The sequence below is a fragment of the Cynoglossus semilaevis genome, chromosome 20 (genome assembly GCF_000523025.1).
Source record: "Cynoglossus semilaevis isolate Cse_v1.0 chromosome 20, Cse_v1.0, whole genome shotgun sequence".
Classification (NCBI taxonomy): domain Eukaryota; kingdom Metazoa; phylum Chordata; class Actinopteri; order Pleuronectiformes; family Cynoglossidae; genus Cynoglossus; species Cynoglossus semilaevis.
Window position 1 is genome coordinate 5,782,393 of NC_024326.1, and position 24,988 is coordinate 5,807,380.

The 24,988-nt window shown below is 38.6% G+C and overlaps 3 protein-coding genes across 5 annotated transcripts in view; all 3 read left to right on the top strand.

Moving 5' to 3' along the window:
- The first annotated feature begins 1,269 nt into the window (after nt 1-1,269).
- LOC103396245 (endothelin receptor type B-like) lies at nt 1,270-3,427 on the top strand. Its single transcript, XM_025066102.1, has 4 exons — nt 1,270-1,535; nt 1,638-1,771; nt 2,165-2,273; nt 2,811-3,427. Exons 1-4 carry the CDS (start codon nt 1,470-1,472, stop codon nt 2,943-2,945), a joined length of 444 nt encoding a protein of 147 aa, XP_024921870.1. The 5' UTR covers nt 1,270-1,469; the 3' UTR covers nt 2,946-3,427.
- Nucleotides 3,428-10,058: 6,631 nt separating this feature from the next.
- Nucleotides 10,059-16,766, top strand: LOC103396244 (ETS-related transcription factor Elf-1-like). 2 transcript variants are annotated; one of them, XM_008334255.3, is made up of 7 exons: nt 10,059-10,251; nt 10,732-10,858; nt 13,695-13,799; nt 14,056-14,205; nt 14,802-14,876; nt 15,133-15,328; nt 15,913-16,766. In XM_008334255.3, exons 1-7 carry the CDS (start codon nt 10,189-10,191, stop codon nt 16,448-16,450), a joined length of 1,254 nt encoding a protein of 417 aa, XP_008332477.1. In that variant the 5' UTR covers nt 10,059-10,188; the 3' UTR covers nt 16,451-16,766. The 2 variants fall into 2 exon arrangements, with proteins under 2 accessions (XP_008332477.1, XP_008332478.1); XM_008334256.3 differs by lacking the exons at nt 10,059-10,251; nt 10,732-10,858 and adding an exon at nt 11,080-11,256.
- Nucleotides 16,767-19,654: 2,888 nt separating this feature from the next.
- sugt1 (SGT1 homolog, MIS12 kinetochore complex assembly cochaperone) overlaps nt 19,655-24,988 on the top strand; it is an 8,319-nt gene continuing 2,985 nt past the window's right edge. The window contains exons 1-10 of one of the 2 annotated variants that reach the window (XM_025052396.1): nt 19,655-19,797; nt 19,877-19,925; nt 20,517-20,607; nt 20,811-20,880; nt 21,015-21,085; nt 22,191-22,244; nt 22,947-22,972; nt 23,198-23,223; nt 23,337-23,433; nt 23,788-23,895. In XM_025052396.1, the coding sequence (XP_024908164.1) occupies nt 19,784-19,797; nt 19,877-19,925; nt 20,517-20,607; nt 20,811-20,880; nt 21,015-21,085; nt 22,191-22,244; nt 22,947-22,972; nt 23,198-23,223; nt 23,337-23,433; nt 23,788-23,895 (606 nt within the window). In that variant the 5' untranslated portion in view covers nt 19,655-19,783. The remainder of the gene's footprint in view (nt 19,798-19,876; nt 19,926-20,516; nt 20,608-20,810; nt 20,881-21,014; nt 21,086-22,190; nt 22,245-22,946; nt 22,973-23,197; nt 23,224-23,336; nt 23,434-23,787; nt 23,896-24,988) is intronic. The other variant, XM_025052397.1, reaches the window with a different exon arrangement.

A 24,988-nucleotide genomic window follows, 5' to 3' on the forward strand; every position in this document is an offset into this window, starting at 1 on the left:
TGCAGAGTCCGATGTGAATGTTGGCGCAAAAAATTAGGACTTAAAAAAAAAAAAAAAAAAAAAATGTGCAAACAGACAGATGGTTAAAATATCCGGAATACCGCAGTTCACTTTCACCAGAATGAGGCTGGTTTTGCAGAATTTGACGGGGGTTGACCTCTGGACACAATTAGGACGCAGCTGCACGAATCTGTCTTTTTGATCGATATGTGAATCTGCTGAGGCTCGTGCCAGTTGTGGATTTGTAGTTGACCCCGATTTCCCTTCTGCTCCTGATACCAACCTTTATACAGCAACAGTTTTACCTTTCTTTAAATGTGGCGTAATGTTATATGAATAACACAGTGAAAAAATAAGTATCAAACTCAAGGCCCGGGGGCCGAATCTGGCCCGCAATGTAATTATATTTGGCCCCTCGAGATCATATCAAATGTGTACTAGAGTTGCCCTGGAGTATTAGTCGCACCAGGCAAAGGATTAAAAAACGTAGGACTTCCAGCAGATTGTAGCAGATACTGGTACACAAACCTAGAGTGCCCTCTAGTGGCTGTCAGTGAATCAAAAGATAGATAGATAGAGTGTTAGCAACATATATGCTGTTAACAGGCTGCCCCCTTGTGGTTCCTCTGGGTATCGCATCCAGGATTGGCTGATCTCTGCTTCAGAGGCGTGCTACTGGCAGAATTTGTAGTATTAGCAGCGTATGTGCTACGTTTATGGTATTAAGCTTTGGTCGTTCCAGGTACAATGTTTACACAAAACTAAAGTATTTCCAGTGTTTCCATATGGAAAAAAATTCGACACGACATATCTTTAAAATAGCATATGTCATAGCATATCTCACTACCACAGTACATATCTGAGAAAAGAGAGGGAAAGGAAGGGAAAACATGCACAATTGTCGTCAAATCTTCAATAAATATTACGTTTGGCCTAAGACTTCATCCCATTTTTTTTTGGGATGCGCTGAGGTGCCAGCAGGGGGCAGGAGGGGCGTTCCAATGGAATATGGCACGCTGGACATAAGTGTACCACTGCTGTAATGCTTGAATGATAACAAGCCTCCAGCCACTAGGTGGCGGCAACTCATACAGTGGTTTGTACAGATAAAAAAAATATACACGTTATCAGGAAAACATTTCTGTCCCCAAGGGGGAGGCACGACAGGTACTAATTGAGAACCCTAACTGGCTTAATGCTAAGCTAATTTAGCCAAAATATTATAGCATTAAACGTTGAAAGTACGTAAGCAAAAAAAAACAAAAAAAAAAAACGCATATTTACCAAGAAGAAATTATGATTTTAAAGTAAATGTACCCACTCGGAAAAAAAAAAAACTCTTAGCTTATTAATACCAATTTCTCTACGTTTTTTCTCGTCTTCAGTTCTATAAATTAGCCAAGGACTGGTGGCTATTCGGTGCGTATTTCTGCTTGCCGCTGGCCTGCACTGCTATCTTTTACACTCTGATGACCTGTGAGATGCTGAGGAAGAAGAACGGAGTCCAGATCGCGCTCAGTGATCACATAAAACAGGTATAAATACGATTTTTCAGTAGCAAATTTGAAGGCAATTTTTTTGTGATATTTTCACCACATTTAGCTACATGTATCGTATGTGTTTGTGTTTGTTTATAGAGGAGAGAGGTGGCCAAAACAGTTTTCTGCCTGGTTCTGGTCTTCGCCCTCTGCTGGTTGCCTCTTCATCTCAGCAGGATCCTTAAGCTGACCATTTACGACGAGAAGGATCCCAACCGCTGTGAACTGCTCAGGTACGGAAGGACATCAGTCGTGGTGCATAAATGTTGACTCGGGGGTGGGCAGATAGATGGAGCGTTCGTGTGAACTAAGATAAATGACATGATGTAAAAGTCATGCATAAAGGCTAAATTGCTAAAATGCTTTTAGCATTTTTCCACGCCACCTGCTGGGGGAACGTGTGTATTGCAGGGAAAAGGTAGAAGTATAATGATTATATAAATAAATCATATCATTTTGGAAATGTTCGGCGGGACGGATTAAAAAGCTGGACGGACCGCATCCGGGGCCCCCGGGAGGCCTTAGTTTGCCCATGCCTGCTTTAGCACATACTAGTGACTAGTGAAAAGTATTTTCCGATTATTTGGTCATTTTTTCACGCCCATGTCTGTTTTACCCCTCTGCAGTTTCTTCTTGGTGTTGGACTACATTGGCATCAATATGGCGTCTATAAACTCCTGCATCAACCCCATCGCTCTCTATATGGTCAGCAAGCGCTTCAAGAACTGCTTCAGGGTAAGCCCGCAGCAGAGGTGCGGACTCGAGTCGCGCGACTTGGACTCGAGTCAGACTCGAGTCCAAGTCGATTTGATTTAGACTTTAGACTCGACTTGACAAGACGTAAAGAGACTTGCAACTCGACTTGGACTTTAAACATCAATGACTCGTGACTTCACTTGGACTCGAGCCCCTTTGACTCGACATGACTCGATGCTTTCTCCAAACACCCAAAGTGATCTGTGTGAATATATTGTTATTTTGTTTTTAATAGGACTCGAAACAGAGACGTAAGGACTCGGGACTTGACTTGACAATTTTTCAGTCTTGACTTGGACTCGACTCGGACTTTGCCTGTCTTGACTTGAGACTTGACTCGGACTTGAGTGCAAAGACTTGAGACTTTTTTTGGAAATAGCTAGCCTATAGTTGATCAATTTGAGTTGTATTCCTAGAGGTGGGAGAAAACTTTTTTTTTTTCTGTTCGTCCAGATGTCGCCGTACAATGTTTTGAAGTCCGTTTTTTTTTTTTTTTTTTTCCTCCCCGCACTTTAGTCATGCTTGTGCTGCTGGTGCCTCCCACCCGAGATGCTGATGGATGAGAAACCGTCGTGCCTCAAGTTGAAAGTCAACGACCGAGCCTCGGACCAGAGCAACTCCCGCATGACCAACAAATCGAGCACGGCCTGAGGAGGCAAAGACAACAAGGAAGATTTCTCAAGCACAGCTGTCTGAAAAGAAGACCATTCTTTTGCGGCAGAGACGACGAAACTACGCCGAATTTCCCACCGGGAACACACCGTGCGCTTCACAAAGCACTTTTTCTCGGGTCACAGTTGTTATCCACGCAGCAGATACTCGCCGCCTGCCAACCGACTGTTGCTTTGGTGCCAGAAGTCCTCTGATAGGTTGCTTGTCCCCTATCTGCATTTATCTGTTACTCTTAACTGAATATTTTTTTTGCCTCAACCGCCGTAAAAGCTTGTATGTCTTTCTGCTGTTGCCGAGCGGGAAAAAAAAATCAGTTCTCTACCGACTCTTCGCGGTTCTGAGCTTGCGAACTTTTTTGCTTGCTTGCTTATTTAGATAAACTGCTGAAGTGGACACTCGGACGGGATCGTTGTAAAAAAAGACGCCAAAGCGTTGGTTTTCTCCGGCAATATTATTGCGTCGCGCCTTGGTTTTCTCCGGCAATATTATTGCGTTGCGTTGCGCATGTTTAAGGAATGTGCTGCTCACTTACTTTGAATTTAAATTTTTTTTTATTTTTATTGTAACTAGTTACTGGACTACTGATGTTGGTTACTGGCTACAGGAACTTTCATGTATAGTATTATACTCTTTAATAATGGACCACTTGAAGTGGCGGCATATTACCATGACCTGACCTAAAGTTGGTATGATTAACCCTTTCATGCATGACGGTCACTACGGTGGACAGCTATTAAAATGCCATTGTCTACGATAAGAATAGGTTTTGATGGCAGTGTTGCATGTAAGCCTCTACAGTGGACGCCTGAGAATCCACAAATGACATTTTAATAGCTGTCCACTGAAGTGACCGTCATGCATGAAAGGGTTAAAGGTAGGTTTTGTATTTGTAATGAGTGAAAAAAAAAAAAAAGAAGAATAAAAACAGAGAGTCCGATGGGTTGTTTTCTTTATAGGAAAAAAGAAAAAGTCAACGTTGTTAGTGTTTTCTGTACAGATACACACTTATAACCATTTATGCATGGGGCACATGTGACCGTGTGTCTGACTATGTGAGTGTGCCTTTGTGTAGCCGGTGTGTTACTGTCCGTGTGGTTTTGCTTCAAGTGTAACTGCAGGCAGCGCCATGTGATACCGTTAACAGAGGCCGTCACTGTGATCTTTTATAGTAACCACACACACACACACACACACACACACTGCTTAAGGGCCCTAAACCAGTATCATGCATGTCACATTAGCAGTCAAAAGACTTCTGTGTTCTCTGATCTCCCTTCACCCTTAAATCATCTGCTCATCTGCCTTTTTTGTCCTTTCCAGCCTTGGATCTCTGTGAAAACAAGTTCAGAATCGCAATATTTCTCAATAGAACAATCGGCTTCTTTGCTTCAATGTGTTTTAAAAAACCGTAACTAGCATTAGCATTAAATACGGTACGAGAAATAAAAGTATCGCTACACAGTAGCTGAGAGTCAGATAAAGGTGAGCAAACAGTAGACCCCCCAAAAAAGGTTAAATCTAAAATGAAATAGCTAACTGAGAAATAATAGCTTAAAGTTGTGACGAAAAAACAACTAAATCCTAGGCCAGAAATAGCTTAGGAGCTAGTTAGTTATCAATGATGATAGCTCAGTCGTATCCAAGAATTAGCCAAAAGCTAATACGCTAGGTCAACAATTTCAGCAGTTTGACAGTATTTTAACATCAGGCGTTAGCAAGACTCACAGCTAGCTGTATTGCTGTCAGTGTGAAGAAATGTGAACGTGAAATGATATATTTTAGTATATAAGTAACCTCTTATATGGGGGTGTCAGAGGGGACATTCAGTATACTGTACTGTCTTTATTCATGCTTGAACGATAAACAGACCTCCGGTCACTAGGTGGCAGTAGAGCTGACTTATTATAATAATTACGGGGGCTAAATATTTTAACATTGATATATATATATTATTAAATGCTAATCACCAAATGATCATCATTTAGTGTTTGGATTTTTTTTTTTCTTATCCAGGGTGTTGGTGCGTAGGTTTGCCACTAGAGGGCATCGTGGGCTTGACAAAGCACATGTGTTTAACTTAATGCCCTTATCTGTAAACATTTGTCAGCCATATTGTTGTATCCGTTTATCAAGCTGTATTTCACTCCTGTGTTTGATGGTATATGTATGAAAAAAAAAAAAAACATTTTTGTTTTATCAGATAGTTAAATTTGTAATGTAAAATTAAAGAATGTTGTCATCTCTGTGCAGTATTGTATTCATTCCATTTTTAAAAAAAAAAAATTCAAATCATTTCCAGATGAATCAGGAATGAATTTATGGGGGAAAATATACTAAAAGTCAATCTCTCAACGTCTTGAACGCGGGTACCAAATATATAATGTCCTTTTCTTTCCGAAAAGCAAATGCACCAACATTTCCATACCATGACTAATTGTTGGAAATATTGTGGTGACAGCATGCCATTTGGTCCAAAAGTGGAGACAATCAGTCCCAAAGAAGCAAAAGAGAACTTGTCCTCGTGCCACTTTTTTTGCCCAAGGGCCTGACTTTGTATTCAGATAATCACCATATCGTGATGTGTGTGCTGTCGCTCGGAGCGATTCTGTTTACACGGTGCGCTCTTTAATCAGATCGTCAAACACAGTACCTGCTCTATGTCCACCCATATACACAGGTTGCATGTCCTCTCTCTGCTTTACATTGCAAATACACCCGTGTTTACTTTTGCTCCTCGCTGACAATGGTCTCTATGGGTTACCTTGACTCACAACATAGGTATCCAATCAGATCTGAGAGAGGGGGCAGTGCCCTGGAAAAAAAAAAAAAAAAGGACAAGAGGAAGCAGGGAACAAGTGACAAGAACTGAAAGTGAACACACACACACACAAAAAAAAAAATCAAGGTTTGAGGTGAGGTCTGCGAAAAAGCAGATAAAGCTTCTGTATTTGGGATGACGGCGATTTTGTTTTGTGTGTTTGATCATCCAGGCGGTTCTGCTACATGCAGGCACATATCGTAAAAACAAAAGGTAAGCCTTTTACTTTGACTTTTCTTTTGAAAAACCTGCCATTCTTAAGTGTAAGAACACAGACGATAACCAGGGCACACGTCGCCGGGGACCGCCAGCAGGCGTCGTGCAGCACTGCATGACACGGTTTGAAAAGAAAAATTGTGTGTTTGCGCATGTTTGAGTGACAGATAAAGGAAGAGGGCAGAGACATTTTGAAATGTTATCATATATTGCGCTGTTTGAAAATGGTTTTCTGGGAGGTAAACGTCTTCAGACGTTTCCAAAAACATACAGGTTGCATCACTGAAAAACTTGTATGTTTTTAACTATCAAAAGCCCAAAAAATGAACAATAAATCGTCAATGAAGATTTTTAGGATCAGCTCACAGAACGCGATTGAATGTTAGCGTAAATTAGCATGCTATATGACATTTATCAGCACGGCCTCTCCCTTTTTGTGATTCACTAATAATGCCTGAAAAGTGTACGGAAATTGTATGTTACACTCCAATTGATAATTGTTTTTGTCTTTAAAGTCTACTTTTTTTTACCGCATTTTTGGGATTATAAGTTGCACCAGCCAGAAAATGCATAATAAAAAAGAAAAAAAAAAAAAAAACCCAACATATATAAGTATATAAGCTCCGGAGTATAAGTTGGACCAGCCAGCTAGAGTGCCCTCTAGCGGCTGTCAGTGGGAAAATAACAAACGTAAATTTTCAGTGGTACAGGAGTAGCAGATACTGGTACACGAGACTAGAGTGCCCTCTAGTGGTCTGTCAGTGTGAAAATAACAAAGGTGAAATTATATATATATTTTTTTAAATTTATATATGTCGCACCTCGGTATACGTCAGAAACTTGGCTAATGGTTGAAATAAGTGCGACTTATAGTGCGGAAAATACGGTAAAAAAGCTCTAATCTACAGCATTCCAAAAGTGCTTTATTTCTTTCGGGCGTTATTTTTGAAAATACTTCTCTACAAGTTTCTTAGATATTTTACATTTTACAATGTCAATTTAAGATTACCCAGACCACCGACCAAAAAAAAAAAAAAGGCAGCTTCTTACTTGCCTTCTCTTCACCTACCTTGGTCTTATCCACCGACCCTAGTTCACACACACACACACACACACACACTCAAACACACACACACACATGCACGTGATTTAGTGAGCGTGACTGTTACGGGGCCTTATCGGTGTCCTCAGAGGCCTGGCATCCACTTCACAAACTCGGATTCTACAGATGCCAAGGCCGTAGAGACGAGTCCACGGGACTACTAAACCGGTGAACAAAGAGACCATAGAGTCAGGCAGGGTTCTATGGAAACAGCTACAGTACATGCTGCAGGGAAAGGCAACAACCCTGGTAGGGTTCTATGGAAACAGCTACAGTACACGCTGCAGGGGAAAGGCAACAGTTGCACATTGGCGATGGGTTAAAACAGGGTTTCTCAATTTACTATTTTCTGCCGCCCCCTAGGGGACAGAATTGGAATACTATTGAGCACCTGGTAATACGTATTTATTTATCTGTACGAACCACTGTAAGAGTGGCATCGGCATTCTTCATACACTCCCCTGGCTGTTAAAACAGATTAATAAAATAAGCTACAATGCTGCCATCTAGTGACTGAAGACTTGCTTATCGTCCGTAATGTTCCGTGTTCATGTGTTATGATGGAGTTAACAGTTAAGGGAATGGGGGGGAGGGGAATGAGGAGGCTTGGTGAGAGTGCGTGTGTATGAGGAAGAGAGAGAGAGAGCGCCCTCTAGCGGCTGTCAGTGTAAAAAATAACCAACTTAAATTTTCAGTGGTACAGGAGTAGCAGATACCGGTACACAAGCTTAGAGTGCCCTCTTGTGGCTGTCAGTGTAAAAAAAATATGAAGAGGTACATTTTCAGTGGTACAAGAGTAGCAGATACCGGTACACAAGCCTAGAGTGCCCTCTAGTGGCTGTCGGTGTAAAAATAACAAACGCGAAATTATATATTTTTTTAATATATAAGTTGCATCTGAGTGTAAGTCACAAACCTGGTCAAAGGATGTAAAAAAGGTGCGACTTATAGTCCCGGAAAATACGGAATTTTAATGCGCAAAATTAATGAAATCAACAGAACAACCTTTCACAGAAATGATTTATTTCACATAAATTCTACGGTGGCGTTGGAGGTAGTCGGTTTTTGGTTCTCTTGAAATGTGTTTGACATTGTGAACCATGCGATTTTTTTCGAAACAAACGCTACTTTCTGTGGTCAATCGAACTCAAAACATTTATATGCAGATGATAGCGTTAGAGCCATTTTGCTCTTTTCTGCAAATTGAAAAAAAAATAAAAATAAAATAAATAAAACGTCGATCACATCTCCATTCCTTACACACACGTTTGTCTGCAGCTCCCACCTCTTCTGCGGGGGGGTGGGGAGTTCGAGTTCGACTGAAAACCGCTTCACGTAAACATGTCTACGGTTGAGAGCAGTGAGAGAAAAATGGCTGCCGACAGTTTCGGACAGCTCTTGGGTCGCAACGTGATAGCGATCGGCAGTTCCGTATCAGCAAAAAGCTGATCTTAAAATAAACTGGACCAGCGAGTTATATAGTCTTCGTTTTGTCTTTTAAATGAACCACCAACGTGACCCGACCGCACAAACATGCACACACTTCACATGGCAGGAAGTAAAGAAATTGTCGGGGATATTGCTGGTAGAGTTGTTGGCAGCGGTTTGGCACATAAACGCAGGAAATGGTACCTCCTAACTGAGCTGTGCTTCCTGTGTGATAACCGAGTCGCATCGTGTATTTGACAAACACAACTCACTCACACACACACGCGCACACATTGTTCTGAAAGATTTTTTTTTTTACAGCCATGGCAAGCTTAAACTTTAGGGGGAGGATTTTGGACTCATAAATAATTCCAGTTGACATCACAGGTGTCCTTGTTCATTTTGTAAAGGTGGAATATATGCATTTATTTATATCGGTACGATACGTCTCTATCTATGTTGTCCAGCAAGTGCGAAAGTGATGCAATTATGGTCGGCGTAATTGTAATTTAGCGGCGAAAACATTACGCAAGCAGGTACACGAGAAAAAGGCCAAAAGTTACGCTAAAAGTTATAACGTAGCACACTAGCAGAGAAGGAACAGAAAAGAGAGAAAAAAAGTGTAAAAAAAAAGAACATATAAAACAAGATAAAATGTATTTAAAAAAATAAAACAATAAATTAAAAAATTAAAAAATTAAAAATTAAAAAAAAAATTTTAAAAAAAATTCCAAGAGGCATCTTAGAATTATCTTGAATTTTTTTTTTTTTTTGAAGGTTGCTAATAGGGGAGAGAAATAATAAAAGTTATCAAAAATAACAATAAAATTAAAAAAAAAAAAATACTGTTAAGAGAGGAAGAAAATTAACCACGTGTAGATTGCAATATATAAAACAATATATCCATACATAGTTGATGTGTATTTAGTTATATACGTATAACTAAATAATCGCATCAATCTCATTAAAGAGACACATTCGGCTTTAGATCTGGATAGAAAACACGGGCGGGAAAAGTCATAATGTTTTTAGTACATCAGCCTCCTCCCCTACTCATACATCTGTCTCACACGCACACGCACGCAAAGTGAAAGATTCACAAAGAGGTACACAATACTGTGCACACACTTCCTTCCTGTTGTTGGTTTTGCCTCTTTTAGAAGAGGCAAAAAAAAAAAAGAGATCTGTGAAAGATGCGGGCTACTAGGTTCTTGTCTTCTGTTCGGATGTTGCAATGTTTATTTGAAGGGTAAAACTATACGATACTATGCTACAGGTGTGACGCCGTGTCTGCCTCACCTCATGCACATTTGCTCTTGTTTCTCATCTCAGGCGGGTACTGTCAGACCACAGGACGATATTATCAGCCGCCCCCCCCCCCCCCCCCCCTCCCCTTCTCCCCACTTCCTCATCGGCAGTCACGGCAGAGGCAGCTAGCATGGGTTTCCTGTGACGCCTCCTGTGTGTCTCTTCTGGTCAATTAGTGAACTCACACCACTCCTCCACTGCATGCAAACATGCCGGCCGTCTTGTAGATTCATACGGAAGAGAGAGAGACGACGGGGGAAAAAAAAAACGACACACCGTAGCTGCCGTCGGCTGTTATGCAGTTTGCATCGAGATAAGAGTTGAAGATCTGGAATAAAACAAAAAAAAAAATGTTACAGCAGTCAGAGCTGTTCTTTGACTTTGCCAGTGACCATTTTAACATGTCACAGCAGGTGAGTAAGTGCCGTGTCTTGAGACTACAAGTAGGTTTGATTCTACACTGTAATAGAGTAAATGAATGTGATGAAACTACAATTGACATCGGTATCTTTTGTATTTTGCCATGTCCTTGCGATGCAGAATTATATGCTGTACTAGTTTCACACTGCAGAACGGTAATTAACTCGTATTGAATTACACTTTTTTTTAACGTGTTACTAAGATTACGAATAAAGTCATTAGCAGCTACATGTTTGCCGCGGCGTGCCATTTGTCGGCCAGCGGTGGTCATTTTGGTCTAACTTCCTTGATGTCAAAAATCCAGCCAATCACCTCTGCACTCTGTTAGAGCTACGGATGGCTGTGGAACATGAATTGAGACACATATTTAAGAAAACACAAAGTAGGACTTTAGGTTAACTTCAGGTTAACTAGCTAGGAAGATTTCATTCATAACCCGTGTAATATTATGTTTGTGTATGTGTATATTTCAGTTAGGATGTAACACAGATTTCCCCGGGGTGATTGTGGAGCAAGTACCTGACCAACACCTGCTCTCTTATGCGGGTCTGGTGTGTAGACAGCCACGGAGAGAGGAGGATCAGCAGCAGGTGCTTAAAGGTCAGCCCCATGCGCAACCACACACACATACGCACGCGCTATTAACAGTTAGCAGGTGTACTTGCAAACCTAATTTAATGTAAATGCGTTATTTTTTTTTTTTTTGCTTATCTTTAAATTGCCCGAATATTTTAGCTATTTTCTAACACCCGTTATAAACCGTTTACACAACTCAAATACGTACAGCTTGTTTTCCAACGGCGGTAATATTGACTTGGGTCTGCGCATGCGTGGCAAGTGCCCGTTGTCGCACATGTTCACTCTCGGCAACATACAGGAAGTGAAACAAAACATTCACATGTTGTGACATTTCGTGAACTGCGTAAGCATGTAGACGGGCTACGCGTAGTTCACGGCGCACATGTTTTAACCAGGTCACCGGTGCAGGGACTAAAAGAGTAAGTTCCGTTCCACTTTACAACTGTTTTGTCCTTCGCTTCTTCCTGTTCTCGCTCTTTGGGCTAGTTTGAATGCGGGGCATTGCAGAGAGCTCAGTGTTGCTAACGTCGATGGTAGCAGCGATAAAGTAGCGTTTAGCTCAAATGCGGAGCACTGTGTGTTTTAAAAAGTGCTACGTAGTGACAACAAGTTATTGGTTCAGCTGCGGTATATGCGCTGTCATTGATAGGAGCCCGGGCAGTTTTTTTATTGGCTCTTTGTGTGTTTTTATTGGCGTTGTCAAGGGTGTAAAGAGTGCTAACAGCTTTTAGCCAGCAGACAGACGTTAATTAGCAAACGCCGCAGACATTTAGTTAAACTGGATATTCAGATAATATCAAAATAAGATAAAAAAAAATAGAGTAAAAGGTGGCTGTATTGCTCGAGACATTAATTAAATGCACAAATATTAATTAAATTATAATCACATTGGACCTATTTTACTGTTTCCTGCCAAGGACAGACGATATAGCCCGGCTGTTGCACACGTTTAAATTCATTTTCAAATATGCCAATAATATTTGTTAGCTTTTAGGTATTTAGTGTTTTTATGGCTGGGCAATATGGTCCAAATATATATATCTTGATATATTTTTGTTACATGGCGATACGCCATATATATTAGTATTCAGTGTGAGTTTTTTGTTTGTTTGTTTTTAAGAAATATATATATATATATATAATAATGGCTGGTTGTGCTATGTAGAATCCAAATGCCAAGCACAGCTGCTAATTTCCAGTGGAAGCCTCATACACTACCCGTCAAAAGCTTGGGGTCACCTGTAACATTTTGGGGTTTTTTTTCCCCATTAAAACTCCATTACCAAACAGTCAAGTTGCTTCCACAACAACTCACTGGGGTTAAGATCTATCTCTTCCTTTTATTGACCAGTCTCAGATATGGCTTTTTCTAAGCCACTCTGCCTAAAAGTTTCTGTCCCGAAAACTTGGATGTTGACACTGACGTTTTGTGCGTACCATTTAATGAAGCTGCCAGTTTTTGCCACTATTTTAGTTTTTCCACCATTTCTTTAACTCAATGCTCTAATGAGCTTGTCTTCTTGCCCAATTGCTGTTTAATTTGAATGTTATCGTCATTGAAAAAAAACCTGTGCTTTTCCCTTCAAAAATAAGGATATTTCTGATATTTCATTTTAATGTTATATATGTGAAGTGGAATAAGGGCTATGAGTTTGTATTTGTTTGGCTTATTTTCTGACAAATACACACACAAAATATTTTCACGCCCCCCCAAACCCTCACCCATGTGAATTGAAATACTATTGAGAACCTGTATATAATAACCTATATTTTTAATTTTACATTTTCCCAGCCTGGGATCAATAAAAGTACATCTATCTCTCTATTATCTGTACAAACCACTGTGTAAGTTTGCTGCCACCTAGTGACTGGAGGCTTGTTATCACTCAAGAATTACAGCAGTGGTACACTTATGTCTATTGGAAACCCTTTCTTGATATACTTTTTGCAGCGACGCAAACATAGGCTAAACAGCAACGGGAATTGTCAGTGAAATATATAATGTCGGGAAATGAGACATTGCTATGTATTCGGGAGCGCACTCAAATCATCATGCTATACCCTCGTGGAATAATATTATTCCATTTTGTGGTTTTTGTAACTTGAATCCACAAAGTGAATTTATCAGACATAATTTTGTTTGGGGGAGTCTGGATTTTAACAATATAAAAAGTAAAAAAAAAAAAGGTTTGTCATCATACTGTATATTGTAGTGTAGAAAAAAAAAAAAAAAAAAAGGTTTGTCGTCATACTGTATATTGTAGTGTAGGGGATGCTTAATCAATTGCTTCTTATTACATTGTGCAAAGTTGTAGAGCTACTGTATATAAGACTGACGAGAACAGCGAACACAACGTACTTAAGGTTCTGTTCGCTCCTCCCTGTGGACAAAGGGGCAGTTAAGCTTGTATCCAGGCAGACAGGCAGCTTAGGGGCATTACTTATCAGATCTTCATTGATTACACCACCCACAGGCCATCCCTTTAACCACACCCATCATGGTAATCACCCAAAAAAAACCCCCAACATTCACACTCAGTGTGGCTGCATCTGTAGTAGGGCTGCACGATTATGGCCGAAATGATAATTCCATTTATTTTTTTTTTTATCAATGTTGAAATCACAGCTATTATTCACGATTGATTGTTCGTTATGAAAAAACAAAAAAAAAAAACGCGGCCAGCGCGGACTTGCCTGAATGTGCCAACATTCGGTAAATATTACCCGAAAAGCCTTATAATTTGGTTCAACTCATCTTTACGTCTTAGACGTCTCTTTGAAATCCGTCCATGACGTTCGTGTTGCCCGTGTGTCTAAACTGCGTTTATTCACAGCGTCCCTTGTCTGTTGTCTGCAGTGGAGCTGTGCGATAGCGAGGAGGAGACCATGGAGACACTTGTTGCTGCCGACTCGCTTCTTAACATGGACTGTTCCGAGGTCCTCTCCCTGGAACAGCACTACTGTAAGTGAACACACGCACACACACGCGCGAGAAAAACAACAACAGCCACTCCTAACGCTGCACGTTAGCGGAGAGATTTCCGAGTAAAACCTCACTCTTGGTTTTGTTGTTTTTATTTAAACAAAAACAAGTGTTTGACTCTAGCCATGTTGTGAAATAAACCATACCACACCCAAAAAGTGTTTGACTCTAGCCATGTTGTAAAATAAACCATACCACACCCTCCCGTTCCCCTCCCCTCCCCTCCATATCCCAGGTTTGCTACCATCACTGGCTGATGTCGTCACTGCTCCGGTTACCCAGGTATCTGTGTCAACAAAGGAGATTGTGGGATCTGTTGACCAGTCGCTGTGGCACTCATTCCACGAAGAAGAGAAGCCAGTGCAGGTGCAGTCCAAAAAGAGAAGTGAGTGACTTTGTGTTTCGTGAGCTGGCAATTTATCTGACATATATATATATACACATATATACACACATATATATATACACATATATATATATATACACATATATATATATATGTATATATTTACTAATAAAAGAAATAGCACAGCACAAGAAATACAGGTAAAATCAGACAGCCGTTCTCAGCGTGTATATTTGGAGTGCGGGCTGAGGCAGGACTGATATATGTGTATATATATTTAAATATGGCATATTTTTCCAGTCACTAATAGCAAGAGGGAACCTTTTGTAATAATCTAAAATCAAGATAAACATACATACATACACAAGTATTTCATCAACATCAACAGGTAACTGTGCTGTTATATATTAATGAAACTCCTCATCTCATGTAGGAGCAGTGCAAAATATTTTGTTTTTTAAAAATATATAAAGTTTGTTAAACAATTTGGGCCTAAAAAAAAAAAACAAGTCTATTTGTACTGAACGATCTGTACCAAACTGTTCAGGACATATACTACGGTTGCAGACCTAATATACATGTATGTTATGTTTATGTATATGTATATATATATATATATTTGTTTGTCTACTCAGGTCGAAAGTCCCGACTTCGAAGAGCAGAGTCTCCCACCCCAGACATTACAGTTAAAAAGGACAAGTACAACAAAGGTATTAAACCATTTCCAAAAAAGACACTTTGCTGGTTTATACAGGGCCACATTCAGGGACAGATGACCATAAATTGATCTAATTTATGACACGGGCATGAGTTTCTTAACGTACATTCCAAAATATTAAATTTAAAATCTGCGACGTTAACATGACAAACAACATTTTTTTTGCTTTTGCTTTTTCCATAATATCTTGTCTTTTTTTTTTTTTTGCTTTTGCTTTTTCCATAATATCTTTTTTTTTGTTCTCACAGGAGGAACGACTCTGTACTTGTGGCAGTTCCTCATGGAGTTGCTACAGGATCGACAGGTTTGCCCCCGCTACATCAAATGGACCAATCCGCATGAGGGCATTTTCAAGCTAGTAAATTCCAAAGCAGTGGCTAGACTCTGGGGAAAACACAAAAACAAGCCAGATATGAATTATGAAACAATGGGGAGAGCACTCAGGTAACTAGCGCCATCATTTTAAAGCATGTTGTTTGTACGTTTTTTTGTTTTGTTTTTTTTGCTCAGTTAGGGGAAAAAAAAGAAATCATCATCACGATTATTTTGGCAAATATTGAGATGATGACACGATAATTTATATGATTACTTATTGACTGTGATTCGAGGTAATGAACAGAAAATGTGGCATTTTTTTTATATTTTCCTTTAACTTCTTGTTGAACCTTACCCTAAAAAAACTGGAAGTAAAATAATATTTAAGTAAACACAACAACTTCAACCAATCAGCTGTGCGGTACGCTTCCAGAATCTCTTAAATAAATAAAATGAATTAAAATAAAGAATACAACAAAATAGGATTAAAATAATAAAAGGATACCTTCATATCATAAATATAATCCCCAAAAAAAAAAATTTAAAAAATACAATTTATCATGACTAAAAATACTAAGAAAGGGACCATGTTATTTAGACCAAAATATATTTGCTCACATATATATAAATATATATATCACAGTAGTTATGTTACGGCTATACAGGTACAGTTTTGTAGTTTTTCATCTGTTGACTGTGGTCTGTTCATATAGGTACTACTACCAGAGAGGAATACTGAATAAAGTGGAGGGTCAGCGTCTGGTTTACCAGTTCACCTCTCTGCCAAAAAACATGGTTTATATCACCGACAGTGGCAGCTCCAAAGAAGAAAATGAAGAAGAAGAAATTAATCACAAAGAGAATAGCGGCAGTGACGAAGGCGCGAGCGACGATTCCGACGAGGGAACGATATCCTCCATCGACCAGTCCATGGAGGACGAGGATCCATCTCCTCCGCGGAAGAAGACGTCGTCTGTGAACTCCGTCCAAGTCCACGTCAACCAGCGGATCAGGCCGGCCACCAGGGCTCCTGGTCAGCGCGACGCCATCCTGCGCTCGTCCGCCACCAGCCTGATCCAGGAGCAGCACCTGCCCATCGTCTCTGCCGAGATGTTGCGGACTCTCCAGAACCTGGAGAAGGTCCAGTCCCTGCAGCCCGCGGGTCACGCTTCCGTCTTTAAAACTGCTCAGTTGCTGGGGAGTCTATGTGAGCAACAAGCTGCAGAAGGTGGCAATGCTCACACTAAATGAGTCACAACAAGGGGGGCTGAGAAGACCCCCCCCCCACCCTCAGCCAGTGCCTTTCAGTGGATCTGACCAGTAGGACCTCCGATCATTAAAACACAGTACACTCCACTGACACAAAACCAGTTATAGAGCTGCACTGCACTGTTCGTACCACGGCCAATCCCGCTTGTTGCCCACTCTTGCGCGCGTGTCCCACTTCATGCTATACCAGCCATGGGCAAACTAAGGCTCGGGGGGGCGGGGGGGGGGCTGATGTGGCCCACCAAACTTGTCCAAATTGTATAATTTATTTATATTATCATTATACTTCTGCCCTTTTCCCCCATGCAGTACCCACATTTCCCCAATACATGGCTTATAAAATGGTAAAAAAAAAACATTTTAGCATTCGAGCCTTTTTACATGTCATTTATCTTAGTTCACACGAACGCTTCATCTATCTGCTCCTGACCCCGACCCCCCGGGGGCCCCTCCTGTTCAATTTTAGGACCAATTGTTGGCCCGCGAGCCAAAAAAGCTTGCCCATGCCTGTGCTTTACTGTCCGTTTTACATTAAATAAGTCACACGACAATTTTTTTTTTTTTTTTTTTTCCCCCCTCAAACTTTCACTTTCACAACCGTAGCACTTTAAGTTTCTGTACACCACTCTTACTCGTACGCTGTACATCGTTATCAGTTAGACACTTAACACGCCGTTTATGGACATCGACAAAAAAAAAAAAACCACGATCTCTGAAAATAAAAATAAAGGTTTATAATGCAGTAGGTCGCAATAGGTCTAGTGTCATGGATTAGGTTAGAACTTTTGAACCTGTGTTCAGAGGAAATCAGTTGTGCCGGAGTCTAAATGCTAAAAGTTTCACATATCGACTGTCACAGCCTGCTAGAATTTTTTTTTTTTTTTTTTTTTTTAAATTTTATCTATTAAAGATAAATGGCACCAAAGACATGCACTAGAATCCACAGCTTCACACCTGCTGCACTTGACCTCTGACAACACGGGGGGCAAATGACCTGATGAAATGTCCTGCCTTTTCCTTTTTTTATTTTTATTTTTTTCCCCCCTCATTGTTTTCACATGCTGATTCACTCTTCTGCCTTATTGCACTAAAGTATGCTCCCTCCTGCCCCCTGCTGTACGTTTTATTTCCTGAAGTGCCTGAAGTTCTTTAATGAACCTTTCTTCTCTAACTATTACTTTTACATGTGTGGTTAAGGGAAAACATTCCATATTATTATTATTATTATTGTTATACATGTATTTTTTTTTATATATATATATATAGAATTTTGTTTATATTGTTGAAAACAAAGGATCACTGTTGTGTATAGAGTAAGGGCTTTGGCACTGCTGCTTCAGCTTCTGTCGATGGCTTTATTCCGTCCCCCCCCCGAGTCCCTGCCTTGTTTGACAATCAGCAATGAGATCGATACGTCGCTTTTTAGGTATTGACGCGTGTTTGTATATTTTGTTTAGTAGCACGCATGCAGTACGCGTGCTAATATGGACTTCTGAATCACACGTCTGTGAAGTGTGTATCAATACTGTAATTTTTAAAAAAAAATTTTTTTTTTTTTTTTTTTTTTTTTTTGTAAAAGTGCTCGATTTCTGTGCCTTGTTTCGATTTTCGATTCCCTCAGGTTTTGTTGCACTGATCCCGATCTATGCAACCGGAAAAGGTTATGTACTTCTTTAAAATGAATGCAATTTGTTTTTTTTTTTCTGTTTTTTTTCCTTTCATGTGTTGATCTCGAGTAAGCCTCTCAACACAAAAGGTGAAGTCAAAAAAAAAAAAAATACCAGTGTGTCTATCTCCACATACGAAAGTATGTGGTGCTGAACTTGATGTCGAAATGTTTCGAATATTACCTTTCACCATTCCAAAGACAACCCTCTATGCAAAGCTTCTTTCACTTCATTAAAAAAAAAAAAAAAAAAAGATTATTTTGACATTCCTCTCAGTTTGCTTTGCCAGACCGTGTCTGTCCGTTCACTAATTTGTAAGCTTGTCTCAAACAGGTGTGTGTTTCGGACATTTGACCTTACTTCATTATTGTTTGTTGCTTTTTTTGTTTAGTTTTTTTTTTTTATCCCCGAGCTCTTTAAAAAGGTAATGATCAATTATCTAAATTAAACTAAATTACATCATCAGTTGTATTTTCTTACTGTGAAGTTTTCTGTGGAAAATCCAACATCTGCACTCAGTCCAAAGCCATGCTAACCCGATTGGGCTATTGTTTATCTTCAGCGCGGATACAGATGCAGTTCTACCTTCTAATGAGGTTTGGTTTTAATTTTCTACGGCTCTTTGTAATTTAATGGCTACTTCTCTCTGTATCAAGTGAAGCCCAAACAAATCCGTGCATGAAATATTCTACTTTCATTACTGTAGAAAAAAAAGTAATATTACATGTAAATATCACCATAAATCAAAATTTTCTACTTTCATTACTGTAGAAAAAAAAAGCAATATTACATGTAAATATCACCATAATAAATCAAAGCACAATACTTTTAAATAAGTAGTGAAGTTACAGAAAATTGGTTTTTACCATTATTCCTTGGCCAATCAAACCCGTGATCTACATATGCAGTTCTTAAGATAAGTTATGGTAAAGGTTAAAGCAGATGTGATTTTTTATTTATTACAGAAAATTGGTTTTTACCATTATTCCTTGGCCAATCAAACCCATGATCTACATATGCAGTTCTTAAGATAAGTTATGGTAAAGGTTAAAGTAGATGTTGTGGGGTTTTTTTTTATATAGAAAACACTTTAAAACCATATTCATTTAATCACAGGTCCACATGTATGGAGACAAATAACCATTTACACTCACAGTATTATCTCTTTACAATGTATGAATGCTTTGATTGGCTTAAACCCCCCTATAACCAACAGTAAAATATAGATTAATACTTAAAAGTATCTTTTTAAATTTAATTTACAACAATGTACACATTTGGTACACATGTATTTTAATATTATACATTAAATGTTATTACTTTCTCACTATTATTATTATTAATATTTCTTATGACACCAGAATTACCATTGTCTTTATTTGGACCAGGCATTTTGTCTCTTGCGCCCAAATACAATATTCTTTAAAGAAACTCCATTTAAATTTAGCTTAGCTTTAGCTTGTTGTCACTTTTCTTATGTTCCGTTGAAGTTACTCTTCCGAGCCTACAGGGGGCGCACCGTAAGTCCGTGCACCCAGTGTGGTCGGATGTTGTCGGGAAGGCTATTGCAGTTTTCACCTGTCTGTCTCCACATCTAGAACTTTCCCCCCCTGACTTCACAATAAGGCTTACACCCATAGTTAAACACATGGCATCGAAACGGCAAGTATTATCAATAACCGCACATTCATATCCACGTCAATTCGGGAGTTTAACGGCTCGTCTTCTGCTTTGCGTTTAGCAGTTTCCCGGACAGCTTCATTGACGAGGATCCACAGAAAGCTCTAGAGGTAAATACAGCATTTAGCTAATATTACATACTACGACCACTAGCTATTTCAACCCCTTTTTTTTTTGCTGCTATTTCTCCCGTTTATCGTTTAAGAGTCTACGTGTTTAACTACCCGTCTGCTCCTATATGTTTATATTAGTTATGTCGATATTTTATCGCAGTTAGTACTGTTTTTGACATTGTAACTACCCATGTAAAGTTAGCTTCCGTTTCCAGCCTCTGTAAAACCTAGCTACATTCCAGTTGCGTGTTCCTACCTTTTATAGCACCATTCACATTTCAAATAAATTGTAATAGACTGTAGATAACGACGAATGTAAGGATACTTTTGTAATTTAAAATTTAATTTTGTTTTAATTTAATTTTGCAATTTTTTTTTTTATTGTTGACACGCAGTTTCCTACCCGGTCTGGGCTGTTTTTGTTTTGACTGTTAAGTCAAAGATTTTTTTAATATATATATATCCATAATAGCTGTCAGAATTTCAACCTAATTTTATATATTATTATATATCTTATTAGTATATATTGTTCGGTGTTGTTGTTGTTGTTGTTTCTGTATTTGTTAATGTCGTCTGTTTTTCCGTAAGGCGCTAAATGAAGCTTTGCAAGAAGATGCCGACAATGCTGCGTGGCTGTGCCAGCGAGCTTTTGCCCACATACTCCTTAAAAACTACAGCAGTAAGTCCACGCTACTGTATATGCTCTGTCGTTGAATAACATAGAGCTGGCCCCAGCAATGTATATAGAAATATAGAAAATTCAATTAAAAGTGTACTATGTTACCTTTTAGCCTTTAAATGTTGGATAGCATGCTTAAAACTTAAGGTTTTTTTTTTGCATTCTTTATTGTTTTTCTTTTTTTTTTCCCTTCTCTATTACAGGCGCAGTTGAAGATGCCAAAAAAGCTCACCAACTAAACACAAGCCTTCCCCTTGCTTTTATGAGAACAGGGTTAGTACTCCATTCGGAACAAATTAGTTTGTTTCTACGATTTGAACTGAACTATCGTCAGTAGGATAAATAACTTTGTCGTGTAAACAAATTCATCCCACTGTGTAAAGCACGTTCCTCTGTATCCTTTGCAGAATAGCGGAATATTACTTAAACCACTTTGAGTCAGCACACGCGGCCTTCACTCAGGGCCAACAACTTGACGGTGAGTACAAGCTATTTTTTTCTTTTTTTACTGGTGAGACAGCTTTAGTCCTATTTGTTACTATCTTTTAAATTTAAGTTCAATAAACATGTACATGTGTTTAAACAATAAGAAATGCATGTGTATCAATGTTTAAATTTTAATGTATGCACACGTTTGTTTGTTTGTTTTTTTTAAATTAAACAGCAGTTTCTAGTACATTCCGGAAAAGTGCTAAATTGTGCATAAAGGCCAAAAGGCTTTTAGCCTTTTATACGCCATCTGTTGGGGACACGTTGGTATTGCAGGGAAAAGGCAGAAGTACAATGATAATTTAAATAAATTATATAATTTGGAGTGCAGGTTCCACTTGTCGTTCGTTCTTTAAAAAAAAAAGAAGAAATCGAAATTTGGACGTACGAATCGATATTCTGAACTATTGTTAGATTTCGCCCTCCGTAGGACTGGGTATCGATCAAAAGTTTTCTATAAAGGTACCAATATCACTACCTTTTCACAATCTCCCTGACCCACACCACTGCGAATTGAAATACTGTTGCGAACCTGATAACATGTATATTTTTTATCTGTACAAACCACTGTATGAGTTGCTGCCCCCTAGTGACCGGAAGCTTGTTATCATCCAAGCATTACAGCAGTGGTACACTTTATGTCCAGCATGCCATATTCCATTGGAACGCCCCTCACAGACCCACTATAAAAAGTAGGCAACCTTTGTTGCCTACTTTTTAAAAACTGGTTTATACCGGTACATGATTTATGTCTTTAAATCAAGAATTAAATCAATAGCTGATAGTTCACAAAGCGGCCATTACAGGTGCAGGCGTCTGTCTGTGTGCGCGCTGCGCTCAAAATGAATCCTTTTTTTTTTTTTTTCCCTTTTCACTCTCTGTGCTCTATAGTAACGTAACCAACTGCCATAAAACTTCAACCGTAACAAACAATTTGCAGCATTTGATAATTTTTTTGTAACACAAAAAGTATATTTAACTGACTACATTTCTTCATTTAGAAAATGCTCATAAAAGTTTCATCGAAATTGTTCAATTATTTCTGATTTACAGAGTCAAATGTAAATGATTGCTTTTTTTTTTTATTTTCCCAGATTCAGACAAATCCTATGAGATTTGGATCAAGCGATGTGAAGAGATGATGGGAGGTAAGCTTGACTTTTTTTTTTTTGGGTATAATTGTAGGACACTTAATTAATAGGAGCCTTTTCTCCCCGGTGGGTTGATAAAGGAAGTGTGTTACAAACTAAAATCTTTCACCATGAATTTAATAAAATTTCACAAACCAAAACGTGGCCTTGATCAAGATAATTGCGTCGGGCAACCAGCTTACAAAACAACAAAAAAGACCTTTTTTTTTGTGCAACGTTAATTTTAAATTATATTAACAGGTTGAACTTTAAAGCTGTTCGATGTATAAAGAGTTGAAAATTTAAAGATGTGCCAGTTCTCGAGTTATTGTGTCTTATATACTTTCAGAAATAATGTTTAAAATAGAACTGCTTTTTATGTAGGCAATTAAAACTACTTTGTAAAAGTATTAACCCTTTGGGATTAATAGGGTATGATTTTGTATAAATTATACATATCTATCTGTATATAATTTTTTTTTTTTTTTTTTTTTTTATACGGCCAATTTAAAAGGAGCTTGAAAGTACAGCGTTGCTGTTTCGCTCAACTGTCAAAGCATGTGTATTCAAAAATCTTGTAATTTTATAGTTGGCAGAAAGAATGTTTTTTTCCAAAGAACTTTGTTTCCCCTGATTTGATGAACATTCCAGCCTTGTGAGATGTGTTATAAAAGAAAAATATTCCAATCTCTTACGCCAAGTTTTGTTCTCTTTGTTCAGATCAGACACAAAACTGCGTCGACAAGGTAAGTTCCACTATACGGCCACTTGGGGGCAATGTTACTTTCAACATCATTGGACAGAGCCACATCTTTGCATGTTTCTGCTTTGAAGAAAGGGATTTTTTTTTACCCAAAATGCTTGTTGTTTTTCTGTACAATTTGTGTGTGTTGTTTTTTTTTGTTTGTTTGTTTCATCCAGCACCCTAACTAAATGTTTTGAATTTCTTTTTCGAAAACTACATGAACCAGCAAACGCCAGCAGCTCCACTTGTAAAGTAAGTGTGTACCTTTGCCTGTATCTTTTTCTTTTCTAAATGTGAGCTGAATAAAAGATAACTTTTTTTTTTTAAATTACTTATAATTGTTTCATTTTTTTTTTCTCTCACAGACATGATTGGTACCAAACAGAATCTCAAGTTATCGTCACGCTCATGGCAAAAAATGTACCCAAGGATGGCGTATCTGTCAAATTCACAGAAAGAGAGGTACAAATTTCAGTGTTTTTATTAAGTCATGTTTGTATGTGCACGTCAAAGAAGGTGTTTACTCGGGTGATGCCGATATTTGGATTCCAATATTATACAGACCCGACATTGTATATGTATAATTCACCCTCCAAAGAGCCTGGTTGTTTGTTGTTTATAGATGAAACACATGCACGATCCAGGATCGGCCACAGAATTATTTTTGGTAAATCATAATAAACAAAACCTGGTTAAAAGTTGACGAATGAATTTTTAGATACGTTTCGATTATGTTGTGTCTTTTCATTGTTCTTTTAGGAAAATATGAAAGATAATTTGTGGCAAAAGTGACAAGTAATTTTTTTATTTCCTCAGCTCAACGCTATCATTCAGTTAGCGTCAGGGGAGGACTTCATCTTTCACCTCGACCTACTGCATCCCATCAACCCTGAACAAAGCAACTTCAAGATCCTCTCCTCCAAGGTATCCATTTCATTTCAGTATTTGCATTTGAACTTTACAGCTTTCTTTCTTGTGTTTTTTTTTTTTTTTTTTTTTTTTTTTTTTTGGCTAGACAAAATATTGAAGAAATACATATTTTAAAGGGCAAACTTCAGCTCTGTAATCCAGCCAGACAAACTCGTCCAAATTACATAATCGGATTGAATTGTGATTATGCTTCTGCATTGAGATTATAAAAGAACAAGGTTACCATTACCATTAAAAAGGGTTAGGGTTAGCGAAACAAAAGACGCCTTCGCTCAGTCTTAGCGGCATCAATTCAAAAGACACGTTTGGTTACAGGGTAATAAATGTGTATTTCAGAATAGCCGGGCTAATGAGTGTTCTGGAGAATGTGCGCTGAATCAGGGTTTTCGACCTCCTTGTATCACTGCGATCCAACCAAATTCTTTGCTTTTATGAATCTATCCTTGGACTTGACGACGAAACACAACATTAATAGTAATAGTAACGGTAACTGACCTTGTCAAGCTTTATGACAAAGAATCTTCACACACTTTATAGCCATTCAGTAAGTTATCCAAGGTCAGGTTGTAAAGGAAGCGCTTAAAAAAAAAAAAAAAAAAAAAAATGGGGCTGGCTCTTCCCTCGGGTCGGAAATGTATGAGCCACCTCACCAGGGAAGATGCATTTTGGAGGCAGCCCTAGGTTTGATGATCAGTTTATTCAATTGAGGTCCAGCTGATCTATTTTTTTATGATTATTATTATTATTATTATTAAAGAACCAAACAATTTCAACTTTAGACAAATATGAAAACATCAATACAGATGTGTCGAAACAGCCCGTAGGTTTTTCATCATTGGTGAATAATCGTCTCTGAATTTAAAAACAAACAAAAAGAAAGAAAAAAGATTAGTAGTACTAGTAGTTATAGTTGAAGTAGACGGACATTTTGGTGTAATTTGTAATTTGAGGGGGAAAATGGAATTTTGTTAAACAGCCTTCGCTCTATACTGTATGCGTTATATTCACCGTCTTCAACCTGCTGAGATCTGCACAGTAACTGCCCACTCTTTTAAAAAAAAAAAAAAAAAAAAAAATCCTTCTTTCA